The sequence below is a fragment of the Camellia sinensis genome, chromosome 12, assembly GCF_055761805.1.
Source record: "Camellia sinensis isolate YWXY chromosome 12, ASM5576180v1, whole genome shotgun sequence".
Lineage (NCBI taxonomy): Eukaryota > Viridiplantae > Streptophyta > Magnoliopsida > Ericales > Theaceae > Camellia > Camellia sinensis.
Genome location: NC_138972.1, coordinates 106,685,601 through 106,699,374, shown reverse-complemented (window position 1 = coordinate 106,699,374; position 13,774 = coordinate 106,685,601). Strand labels below are relative to the sequence as shown.

At 30.5% G+C, this 13,774-nt stretch overlaps 1 protein-coding gene across 1 annotated transcript; it reads left to right on the top strand.

Annotated features, from left to right (window-relative positions):
- The first annotated feature begins 6,068 nt into the window (after positions 1-6,068).
- On the top strand, positions 6,069-11,997 carry LOC114266561 (uncharacterized). Its single transcript, XM_082899510.1, has 4 exons — positions 6,069-6,494; positions 6,592-8,055; positions 8,164-8,347; positions 11,156-11,997. Exons 1-4 carry the CDS (start codon positions 6,345-6,347, stop codon positions 11,740-11,742), a joined length of 2,385 nt encoding a protein of 794 aa, XP_082755636.1. The 5' UTR covers positions 6,069-6,344; the 3' UTR covers positions 11,743-11,997.
- Positions 11,998-13,774: the final 1,777 nt, after the last annotated feature.

The window sequence follows — 13,774 nt, the reverse complement described above, 5'->3', positions numbered from 1 at the left end:
TTTTGCAGATTCAAAGCGGTGTGACTCATTTCTTCGTTGATCTCTCGATTAATATATGTGAGACAATTTCTGTCTCCACAAATAGTTATGGGTCCACTTTGGGTCTATCTTAATAATTTGAATCGTTCAAATTATAAAGCTCATTTTGTAGATTATTCATGTAAAAAATTAAGTCGGTCAAATATCAAAAGCTACATGATTGTTTGTGATTATTAGCGGTATTAAATTTTGAAATAATGCTCTATTCTTTTTTGTTTGTATTGTGTTAAAATGTTCGAAAATTACTTATTTTAATTTCTTTTAAATAAATTTTTTATGCTACAAGATGGAAATGGAGATATCATTTCAAAATAATTTCTTTATTTACTTTCAGTACAATGGAACAGTTTGAATTTGAAATAACCCAGCTAAAGTGGTTTGGTTTGGTTTGATTACAATGCATAATGGGTCCTGTCTTGGGTTCAAAAACTTGGAACAAATTAACCTATGGGCGCTGCTCCGGACTCCAGTACGGCAGCACTCCCAGCACCCTCCCACCCCACCTCCACGTGGGAGGCTGCCAATAGAAAAGACAAAGAAAAAAATAAAAATAAAAATAATTTTTGACCAATCAAAATAGCCCCAGCATCCTTAGGTTATGTTTGTTTAGGTGGACATGAGCTTGAAATTGGATTAATAGTCTAATAAAATTATTAATCCGATATTTGGTTAAATAATTGAAGTACGGACTAATTATTTTAAACTTGACTATTAGTTAAGATAAGATACATAATCCAATAGATTCGTAATCCTAAGATTATTAGTCATGAAAATGCTAATCTAATCCATCCAAACAAACATGACCTTACTGGGGTCTTATGCATTTTCCTTAACCTATGCATGGCCCTAGCGGTGACTGGTAATCACTCCTACTAGAGATATTATTGGAGGCAAGGCAAGGCAGTCGTTCAAACTTTCGCAACTCAGGGAAGTGGGTACTTGACACGTAGACAATTTTTCCACAAAAGTCCTAAAATTTCAACATTTGGAGGAGTGGTTTATAAACTGATTTATTGATTTATTAATTTATTTAAATTATATTTATTTTATATTTTTTTATAATAAATTAAAAAATTAATTTATAAGTCACTTTTCAAAATAATTCTTAATATCACAATTAACTTCAACGCCTCTCAGTAAAGGAAATTTTTATTGTAAAAAAAAATCGATGTCATATTTAAGTTTTGTTTAGTGAAAGAAGTTAGAACTGAAAAAGTATAAAAGATAAAATAAGTTAAATAAATTAATAAAATAAAATATTATATTCAAATTATAATTATTTTAATTTTTCTTTTATAAAAAATTAAAAAAGCAAACAAAAATCAATCTAAAAAAACTCTAGCCAAACAAAAACTTAGTCACGTGGGATTGCAAGAAACGGAGTGAAATTATTCGTTTATTCACTTGATGCTCATTGGTTAATTTTGGTGTTATGATGCCACTTCATTGAGCAACTAATAAAAAAGTTTGTATTGAACAAATGAGCAATATTACATCTTATTAACAATCTTATTAAGACATACATATTCAAATATTATTAAATATTTAAATATTATTAATTTTTTTAACAAACAATCACATTGAGCCTCCTATATTCTTAATAGGATTTTTAGGTCTATTTTAGGAAATCAACTAAAAGTAAATTTTTTTGATTTTTTTGAATCGCATTACTTCTTTATTTTTTTTGCACGTTTTTAATAAAAAGAAATCAAAAAATTAACTTTTAACTTACTTTTCAAAATAAACTCTAGTAAGATTGTTAGTATATATAGAATTATTCTAAACAAATTTTCTCTTGTAAAATCACCTCCTACATGGATTTTTTAAAAAAGATAAGTTTTATTATATCACTCAAATCTATTATTAAATTTGAATTTGGTAAAAAATCGCTCATTTTCCTACTCCAACGGTTTCATCAAATAGGTATTAAATTCAGGATTTTATTTTTCTTTTATCAAACTGAGGACCAATGTATCTTTCGTCAAATCACTTTATAGCCGTTTGATTTCACCACCGGATATCCCCCTAGATGACCAACTCAAGGTAAAAATTTGTGAAAAAATTACACAGACCGATTGACCCCCTGGTCGTTTGTTCGATTGACCCCTCGGATGACCATCTCAAGGCAAAAATTTGTGAAAAATTTATATTAACCAATCGACCTATCGGACATCTACCTGATCGCCCACCTAATCAACCGATATTCTGATGAAGCTTTAAAAATCTCCATTAAAGCATTTGATATAAAAACTTTACTCTAATTTGATGAAAATTTTGATGCAGCGTTAGTGATGTTCTAAGGCGGTCGGTTGAGAACATATTTTTTTGTTTTTTATGTTATTTTTAATGATTTTTTATTTTTTATAAAAAAAAATATGTAAAAAAATAGAGTGAATAATAAATATTTTTTATTTGTTGACTTTTTAAGTATTAGACTATTTTTTTGGACTGTCAAACTGAGCCCCAAGCATATTGAAAAAACAAAAAAAAAAGATCATGGTACAGACTACAGAGCGAGCCATTTCCATCTATCTAGAATGCCCAACTGAAGATAATCATGACTCTTCATAAAAATAAGATAAAATGTATTAATTAATAATAAAAAAAACGTTGGGGTAATTAAAAAAAAAAAAAAACTTCAAAATTTGACGTGTATAACAAAATAAATTATTTGATTTGTTTTAATAAATTATAACAAAATAAATTTGATATGTATAACAAAAACTTCAAAATTAGTTTTATCAATTTAAATTTAAATTTTTTGATTTTTTTTAATATGAATTATTTACCGAATTCAAGTGTATATAAAATATCTAAAATACTATTTTTTTTATTGAGTTTAATGACTAAAATATTATTTTTTTTGTCGATTTTACTTAGAGAAAATAGACAAATAGTTTAGATTAAAACAAGTTAAAAGATTAAAATTTAAAGGGTAAATTACAAATACACCTCCTGATATTTGATTAAAATACGAATCACCTCTGTGATTTTGAAAATTATATTTCACCCTCTGAGATTTCTAATTTCATAACAAATCGCTCATTTTATTAGTACATCATCAAGTCAATTAACAATTTTTAATGATATTAAAAATATGTTTCAATTAATAATTTATATAATTTTATTATTGTATATGAGAGCAATTATGAATTTCATTTTTCTAGTAATTCTGTTAAATAAAAAATACTAATAAGGAGGTATTTGTAATTTTTCAAATCACAAGAGGCAATCTACACTTTAAGCAAACCTCAGAGATGTATATGTAATTTACCCAAGTTTAAATTGATAAAATAAAAAATATAAATTTTATTTTATTAATCCTAAGAAATTTTTCTTAGGAAAAGGCTTATCCCAATAGACTGTACTATGTTGTTGGGTCTATGGAGCCTACTACAAGTTTCATTTTGATAATCCGAACTATTAGATATGTAGAGCTCGTTAAATACTTTATCCCTGTAAAAAATCACATTAATTAGATATTGATAGCCTTTTGATCTTATATTTTTGTCAATGATAAATATGATTTTAAAAGTAAATTATTAACAAAAATGTGTTCCGATCAAGGAGATATCGATATCCAAATAATGTGATTTTTTCGTCATAATGAAATGCTCGATAAATTTTACACATTAAACAATTCAAATTATCGAAATAAGACTTGAAATAGGCCTCATCGGCCTAATAGAACGATCCACTAGATTGGAGAGAACCTTTTTCTATTTTTTTTTTATAACTACCCCAAAAATGTTAAATTAAAAATAAATAATAATCCAATAATATAAAAATTAGAAATTCTAATATACACCTCTTTCAAAAGAGTGTATCATATGCAATCTTAGTTATGTTTTTTTTTTTTTTTTCTTTAGTTAGGACCAAGGTTTTGAAAAGCGGTTGCAGTTGCCGTAACGGTAGCGGTGGCACGGTTGCGGTTGCGGGTTGTAAAGGCCGTAGCATAACGGTTGCGGTAACTGGAATCGTGAATTTTTTTATTTTTAGCACAATTTTAAAAAAACTTACCGATACACATATTTTTTTTCCATGATCATATTTATTGGGTTTAAAATAAATATTGATCAATTTTTGTAAATTTTTAAGTATGATCTAATATATTTTATATTTTTAAACCACTATAAACTGAGTTTTTTACATTTTATTTTAATAATTAATGACTTTATATTATACAAAAAATTATCACTAACTATTATATATAAAATAAACAATGACAAAAGTAAGAGAATAAATAAGAGCCTAAATATATATATATATATATATATACATATTTTAACTAAGCCAAATAGATAATGACCACATTTATTATTATTATTATTATTATTATTATTATTATTATTATTATTATCAAACAATATATAAATAGACACACATAAACAAACAAAATGGTTGAGTGATAGCAACTGAATAGAATAGCATAGGTCTGACAGTTTCAACAAATCAATAACATGTTCTTCATCTTCCCTCTTCTCTCTCTATCTCTTGCTCCTCCATCTTCTCTCTTTATCTTCAATTTTCTCTCTATCCCTCTTCTACCATTTTCAGCAACAGTTCGGAATCGTTACGTAACGGTACGTAACCGGCCGTTACGACCGCTACGACAGCCGCTACAGCCGACACACTTGTGAATCTCAATCAAACTGCAAAAGCAGCCGTAACGGGTTGCGGCCGCTTTTTAAAACCTTGGTTAGGATTATATATTTTTTTTGTTATGATTTATGAGTTTTTTAATTATGTCTCATATTTATAAACTTTATAATTATAGAAGAAAATGATATAATTTCATACTTTATAAGTTATAACTAAAATATAAATAAATAAAAAAAAGTCACCAAACACAAAAAAATAAAAAATAAAAATCATAACCAATATCTCAAAATAATATCATAACTAAAGAAAAAAAAAATAACATAGCTAAAAATACATATGATATTGGATGTGTATAATAGAATTTTCTTAGGATATATCCAACTGTTCATCTTTTTTTTTTTTTTTTTCTCAATCAAATTTGATTGAGAATTTGAGTAAAAATTTCATTTGATATCAAGTGTTTTTAACGGAGGTTTTTAAAACTTGATAAGAACACTGGTTGACCGGATAGATGTTCGGTCGGTAGACATTCTAGTGTCATATTTTTACAAATTTTTGTTTTGAGATGGTCATTTGGAAGATATCTAATGGTGAAAATCCAACGGTTATGCACAATAATTTGATGAAAGATACATTTATTCTCAATTTGATAAAAATTTTGAAAATTTCTAAATTTGATGAAAGATTTAATGCTAAGTTAAAGCAGTAAAAAGTAATTTTTTTTTATCAAATTTAAATTTAATAATTATTTAGGTAGCGTTTGGTAACGTTTACGTTTTTTGTTTATATTTACAAAAATTTTATAATTTGATTTTTGTTTATTTTTAAAAAAACATAAATTACAAATGCGTTTGCTTTGAACAAAATGTTTAAAAAAATTTAAAAACGTAAACTAAAAAATATGTTTGTTCAGACCTAAAATATTTATATTTATTTTTATTATTTATGACAATGAGATCACACACATTATAATTGAAAAAAATTAATTAAAAAATATTTGAACAAAAATTAATTGAAAAAAAAAATTGAAAATAAATTATTTGAAAAAAAATTAATTAAAAAAATTAAAAACTAAAAACGTAAACTCGTTTTTTGAATTTACATTTTTTTCTTCAAATTTATAAACTGAGACAACCATTTATAAATTAAAAAAATTATTAAACAAGTTTTATAACAATTTTTAAAATTTTTATAAACATAAACTGAAAACTAAGAGGTTACCAAAGATATCCTAGCAAATAAGAGCCCTGCTAAATATCCCCTGTGGGGTCGCATTCCCAGTGAGATGGCGCGCCCCTATTGGCTGACAACAAAAAAAAAAAAAAATTCGCCCAATCACGGACCTCCACCTGGGGATATAAAACATTTTTGAGTAAATAATTAGAGATGGTCTTATTTATATATATATTTTTCGCAAACGAGAGGATAAAACCGAGCCAATTGTCTGGCCTACCCTCCACCCTCTCCACATACTCCACTTCCTCGGCCCCTTTAAAATGGCAGAAAGCGGGAGTTACATTCCAGATAAAGCAAAACGCTTTCACACTCCCTCCCCCACACATAAGTCACCATGTCCAGAAGTCCATATTTGAGCCAATCTCACATTAAAATTGTGAGATATAATATAGATAGAGAAGAGAGTGTGTGTATGTATTAAATACACACGACAAACCTCACCGGGAAGTGACGACACTCGCCAGAAAATGACGACAGGTATTTTACACGACCACAATCTCGAGAAACACATAGAGAAGCAGATGGGTTGTATGGCCGGTTTTTTCCAGCTCTTCGATCGCCACCAGATTCTCACCGGCAAAAGGCTTTACTCCACCAAACGCCTCACTACCTCTACGGTGATATTCTCATTTCGATTTCTTTTGTTTTTCTGTTGTTGATTTCTTGGTTACTTCTGTTATCTGATTTATCTGATTCGATTGATTGGGGTTTCAGGCGGTTATTTCCACGCCAGAGTCGGTGAAATCCGTCGGATCTCCAGCGGTTTCGAGAGAATTGGAGAAACCGCATCAGACGAGAGCAATGACCTCGCCTAGTCCAGACCGTTTGAAATCTTCTTCTCCGGCGCCGGAGGTACAGGCGAAATTGCCGCTCCCTCTTCCGATTTTTGAATTGAAGGAGGGGACGAGGTCTTCGTGGAAGTTCCGCAAAGAAGCTCCGAGGCTTTCTCTGGACAGCAGAGCAACGACTGATGCCACGGGAAGTCTTTACCCGAAGGAGATCCGAACGAACGTAGCCATTCTAACGGCGAATGGATGCGAGAACTCCGTTGATGGTGATGACAAGCGTCGATCTCCGAGTGTTATTGCGAGGCTCATGGGACTGGAACAATTGCCGCATTCAAGTCCAGAGCCTATGAAGAAGGCCGAGCTTCGAAGATCTGCGTCTGAATCGAGAGTTTCGAGGGATCTGTTTCATCATCGAATCGTTGACAGTAACAATTTCAAGCCAAAACAACAGAACCAATCGCATTTTGTTGGGAATAACATATCGAGCAATGTGATACGGGACAATGCCGCGATAGGAAGCAAAACCTCGTTGAATGTTAGACCAGCAGATCCAATGACATTTTCTTCAAGAAATGCGAATTCTGAATCGGAAAACCATTTCTACAGAAGCGTATGTGCATCATCGCAATGGAAATCGCCTCAACAGCGGAAGAGTTTCTTCGATTCAGAGGACTTCTTCCCCGAGCCAAAGCAGTCGGTATCAATGTACGGAGAGATTGAGAAGAGACTGAAGATGAGAGGCATCGACGAGCCATCCAAGGATCTCGAGACCTTGAGGCAAATCCTCGAGGCTCTGCAACTCAAAGGACTTCTACATTCGCAGAAGCCTTCACACCAAATCAACCACAGAAACTTCGTCCACAACCGGAGTTTCTCTTCAGATGAATCTCCAATCGTCGTCATGAAATCCTCAAGATCATCAGTTTCGCCAATCAACCGAAGATCCGGGAACGATTCACCTCCGCCAGGTTTCACAAACAGAGCCGGTGTTCGCCGGAGTCTCAGCTTCGCCGGCGAATACTCGAGTCCACGAAGTGAATCGCCGGAAATAAACCGAAATCTGCGAAACCAAGCCAGACTTAGAAATTCGAGCTCGCCGACTTGTAATGCGAAGAGTCCGAGTTCACCGGCTAGAAGAAGACCGATGAACGTAGAGACGCCGAGGAAGGCGGCCGAGTCGATGGAGCAGCAGCAGCAGCGGCGAAGAGTTTCTCCGGTACATTCCCCGAAGAGGATTGGATCAGATCAAACGAACACAAATCGATCACCAAGGAACAGAAAACCAACGGCGGAGATTGATCCAAAGAAGAAGATCGCCATTGTTATAGAGGATGAATCAACATCTATCTCCGAAAGCAGTGCCAGTACATCTTCCCAAACTGATACAGAGGTACATGCATTAAACTGTGTTTAATTTTAATTAATTAACTTCAATTATCACTTAATTTTGATTAATTGTTTCTAATTAGTTTGATTAATAATTTTGTGGGGGTTGAAGAGATCGAAGATGGAAGGAGGGAGGAGTCTGTTGGAGAGGTGCGACAAGCTGCTACACAGCATAGCGGAGATGACGAGTGGGACTGAGTTGCAACCGAGTCCAGTGTCGGTACTCGACTCGTCGTTCTACAAGGACGAGTCGTCCTCTCCATCCCCTGTCATGAAACGCAACATTGATTTCAAAGGTACGCAAGTCTCTCACAATTTGCTAGGAATTAATTATCCAACGATTTTATTTAATACTGTAGTCAGGTGACGTCTTCATTGCGATGTCGTGGTTTGACTCGGAGGGCCGAACCTAGTCGTCGTCGGTTGTTCTTTTGGTTATGCTTTAGTCAACCTACTCATTAACTGAAGTTTGTTTGTTTATTTTATTTTTTATTTTTATTTTTTTAAATTTTATACATGGTACTCATTAACTGAAATTTAACTGTAACTGAGCTGCAACCTCCTCTTCTGAAAATTTTACCCATAGCCAAAATGATAACCTAATTTTTGAAAATTTTACCCATAGTCAAAATGATAACTGATTGTAAAGTTTGTAAACGAATCGAGTTGAGTCAAGTTTTATTGAATACGAACTCTGCTCATTTATTTATCGAACTCGTTTATTGAGTTCAAGTTCAACTCGATAACTAATTGGGTTAGAGATTCGTTAATATTAATAAAAGTTGAATTCGGTTCAGCTTGACTCGATAAGAATTTTATTGTTATTATTTAATATATAAATAATATATTTATACTTATATTATTTGATATATAAAAAATATATTTATTATGCAATTTAAATAAAAATACGAGTTCGTTTAGTAAACGAGTCGAATCGAGTCAGTTCGCAAATAATTCAGTTCGTTTGCAACTTTACTGTGTGATAGCTAGCTCTAGTTGAAAAAGAAAAATAGTTAAAACTTTCAAGACATTCCTCTTAAATTTATTTCAATGAGGATATTTACATGAAAGTTTTTTTTAAATTTAAGAAAGATTTTAGGGTATCTACCATTAATGATTGAAAATTAGAGAGGGCTATGTTAAAAAGAAAAAGAAAAAATAGTAAGAGTGACTCCTTGTTCTACTCTAAACAGAAGTGTCTTTCTTTTTTTAGGTGGGGTGGCAGGTGGGGTGGCAATTTTTCTAGACGTATTTGGGGTCGCTTTTGTGTAATAGAAGGGCGTTATTTTTTCTTTTTGTTTACACATTGTTTTTTAATGTATAAATAAAAATAAAAAAACAAAAAGAAAAGAAAAGAAACAAATTTTAAATCATAAAAGCTACGCCATTTTGATGCATGGGAGGGATGGATTCTCATAACCCTTTAACATCGTGTTTGAAGAAATTTATGAACTTTTAGTTTTAGTTTGGGAAGTGGGTTGATTTTTTGGTTATTTTAGCCTGAGTTAAAAAGTTTGATTTGGGAAGGATTTTTTGACTTTTTGACTTTTTTTATGAGAGAAGAATATAATGATTATGAGTTGGATGTGATGTTTTGTTGGTTGTGGTTAAAATAGTCTATTTTGTCTTTTGTAGCTAAAATAGCCAAAAAAAACCTATAAACCTTCTTCCCAAACGGCGCCTTACTATCTTTGTTTTTTCCCTTTACATTGTTTAGAGAATTTTTTTTGGGGGGGTACTGCAGTTATGATTGAGATCACTAAACAACCAATCACTAACAGCTCTAATGAACTGAAAAATGTAAAATAAATAAATAACAATAGAGACAATCATCACATCAAGGGGGGATCCATCTCATTAGTGCTCTCCATAGTGGTTTCTTTTTAGTGCTCCTAAGCATTAATATTTTTTTTGTTAACAAATGTACTTTGAAAAAAGAAAAAAGAAAGAAACTCAAAATACAACTACAAAAGATTATCAAAGATAGAGTTAATTATATTAATTCAGACTCTGTTAATGGATTGGCTATATGTTCACTTAAATGAAATAAATTTATTCTAAAATATTACTACTAAATGTAAATTATAAATGTTGTTTTTTTCTCTAGCTAATAGTGACCACTGGCCAGCCTTGAGTTGAATGTCAGTGTGTTTGGTTTGAGTTTTTTGAAGTAAGTTTTTTGAAAACTGAGTTTTTTGGTTTTCGTATTTTTTTGTTTTTATATTTTTAAAATTTTAAATATTTTTTTTACTTTTTTAGATGCATCTTACTTAGATGTATATAAAAAGTAAAAAAAAAAAATTGTGAAAAAATATTTTTAAAAATTAATAAATACATAAAAATATAAAAAAATGTACTGAATTCTAGTATTTTTTTTTTGTGTTTTTGGTATTTAATGAATTTTTAAAAGGTTTTTTTCAAAAAAATTTTACTTTTTAGGTATATTTATGTTAGGTATGTCTAAAAATTAAAAAAATTGCTCAAAATATTAAAAAAATTCAATAAAAACAAAAAAATACAAAAAATAAGAAAGTAAAATTTTCTAAAAAGTATTTTTGAAAAATGATAACTAAGCCTGACATGAAACAAAAAGCATTATTATAGTTTATTTGGTGCTGTTAATAACAACAATTATTATCAGGGCACATGCAAGCCATGTTCCCATCCCGTCATCAACTAGTATGTATATTTGCTTAGAACTAATCAACCAATTTCTTAAAAAAAAAAAAAAATAGTTGTCTTGAAAAGAAAAATTATATAGCCAATGGATTGGCTATATGTTCTCTTCTTGTGTATGTTGTAAATTGCTACTAACTAAAATAAAGGGTCACAATATGAACTATAGCATGGTTTTTTAATGGGATTATTACAATGAAGGTAAATATATATATATATATATATATATATATATATTATTTACCAGCTAGTTCATTAAAAAAAAAAAAATAATAAAATAAAAATCTTGTAAAGTCTATGCATAAGAATTTATTTATGAAGGCAAAATTATGGACTTGCTAAGAATTTGTCAATTTTAGCATTAATTACTAGGAGAATGAAATGTTTTGATCGAGTACAAATAGTGATATCTGTTCCTATGTAATCAGATGAACTAGGAGAATTTGAAGAAGATATCTGGAGTCTTGTGATCTCGCCCATTCAATCAAAATGCGAAGACAAATCAGATGACTGTAATTTCGTCTACATTTCAGACATCCTTCGAGCTTCCAATTACCTCCCTGAAGACTACGATATATTCCAATTGTTAGAGAAGCAACAGTATCTCAAAGGGAACAATACCTCTAGAGTCTCCAGCCTCGAAAGAAAGCTAATCTTCGACACTGTCTCTGAAATTCTCGACAGGGATAGAGAAATGCCTCCGTGGAAGGTCTTATCATGGTCAAATTCTAGTATCGGAAAGCCTCCATTGCATCAAATTTGGTCAGAATTTCAGAGAATTCGAGAACGTGACACTACAGAGGACTTGTTTGATATTGTTTGCGGTGTGCTACGAAAGGACTTGGCAGGAGATGCAATCAGCGGGTGGGGAGATTGTCCGGTGGAGATGTCGGAGGCAACGTTGGACATTGAACGGATGATATTCAAAGATTTGGTTGGCGAAACAATTGGAGATCTAGTGGCATTTGCCGGGAATAGTAAATCCTCAGCGTATTGTAGGAAATTGGTTTTCTGATGCAAAGGGCATAGGGAAGCCTTAGTTTTTGTTTTTAATGTTTTCTGTGTGTCTCATTTGCACTTGGGTTTTAAGTTATATTTTTATTTTTTCCATTTTCTTTATGTTTATTTTTTTTAAATTTGGAAATCTGGTATTTCGTTGGGGTTTTTAACCCTGGAAACCAAGAAAATCTAACTGGCAGCTTTTGCAAAACCTGTAAAAAGTGGGATTGAAAATATCAGAAAAGTGCATGCGTGAGCTTTCAAGCTTAAATCACTCTTTCTCAATATAGCATAATGTTTCATTAGTAATTAGAGGCAATTTGGGAGCTTGTTAAAAAAAAGTAGTTTTTTTGACTTTTTAGTTTTTTAACACAAAAAAAGGTACCAAAAAACCAAAAAAATCAAAAATTAATTTTTTACCAATTTCTCAAAACACCACTTAATGTATCAATCTAATTATGGTGAAATTTATTATATCAATATTGTGCTCATAAATATGACATTACAGCTTTCTCTAATTGAACTATTTTGCATGGAAAAAAAAATTTTGTTTGGAAAATAGGGCATGTTTGGTAAGTTCGAGATATTTTGTTTTTACAATAGTATGTTTATGGAAAAATTGAGTGAGATATGTTTTTAATTGTATAGGATCATCTAAGAATTATTTTTTATTTTTTATGTTTTAAATATAATAATTATGTATTTCCATAACTAAAAAATGTACAAACCACCACTTGGTAAGTCTGATCTATCAGTTAAATTTTTCAATATTATCATTACAAATTTAATTTTATAAAAAAAAAATGCGAACGTGTTATTTCGAAATGAGGGACATATGATTACAATGTTTTTTAAGGAGAGACTTTAAGAGCAAGTTTAATTCGTGTGGATTATGTCTAAAAAAATGATGTGAAATGATTTCGGAGAGGGGCCTATTGTGGGAGTCCCCAAATTTAATCTACAGGGGCGTAGTAGCGGTCCATTTCATTTGCAAATTTAGAGGTCATTTTGGGATTTTTCTTTAAGTATTTTATTTACTTGTTTTCAATAAAATTAATTTAGTTTTTTAAAATTTACTCCACTAGATGAACCAATTTGTTTTAAAAAAATTTAAAAACTTTCACTATTAACAAAGGAAGGAAGAAACAGTTGATTTTTTTTATTTTTTATTTTTTAACTTTTCTTATTTTTAATGTTTTTTTTTTAATCCCTTTATACTACACTAACTGGGGAAAAATTGACATAAATTAAAAAAAATATTATTAAAACAAAAAAATTATAAAAAAAAAAATTTGACTATTTTAATTGGAGGCCAAATGAAACCATAGTGAAAGTTCAAGGGGGAAAAAGAAGCGAATTGAAATTGAAATTGTTTTAAAATTTTTGTTGTGACAATTCAAACAAGGTAAAGCATGAGAAAAATAAGAGACACATTAGTGCTTCTTGCTCTGAAAGTCTTGGTCTTAGGAGAGATTTTCGGGTGTAAAAGGTGAGTCACTCTAGTCTCTTCTATGCCGGTTACATAAAATATATGACATCATTTATGTTGTGTTTTTTATTAATGAAAAATTATAATATATGTTAAGCAAGTCAGTTTATATTCTAACTAGCTAATAAAGTATACTAACGTGGTTCTACCTATAAAGATTTTTGATACATCATTATTTAAAAATACTATTTTATCGACGTATGCTACAAGATATTTTAGGACTATTCATTAATTATCACAATTAAGAGAGGCAACAAGACATGGTGGGTTGAGTTGGGCTTGTAATATTCCATTCTCAACCCTTACCATATCAAAGCGGGAACATCCTTCCTTTGTCTATTGTTAATTCTTAATCATTGAGATTCATGAGCAATTTGGATTTTTAGGGGACCCTAACTTTTTCTCCTCTTAAACAAATCAAAATGATTGAGCTTTTTCTATTTGGAATTACGTTAAGTCTAATTTCTATTATTTTTGCATATTTACAATATAAACGCAATAATCAATTGAACCTTTAGTTAATCAACAATTTTCTTTTCACTTTTTTCTTTTTTAAATC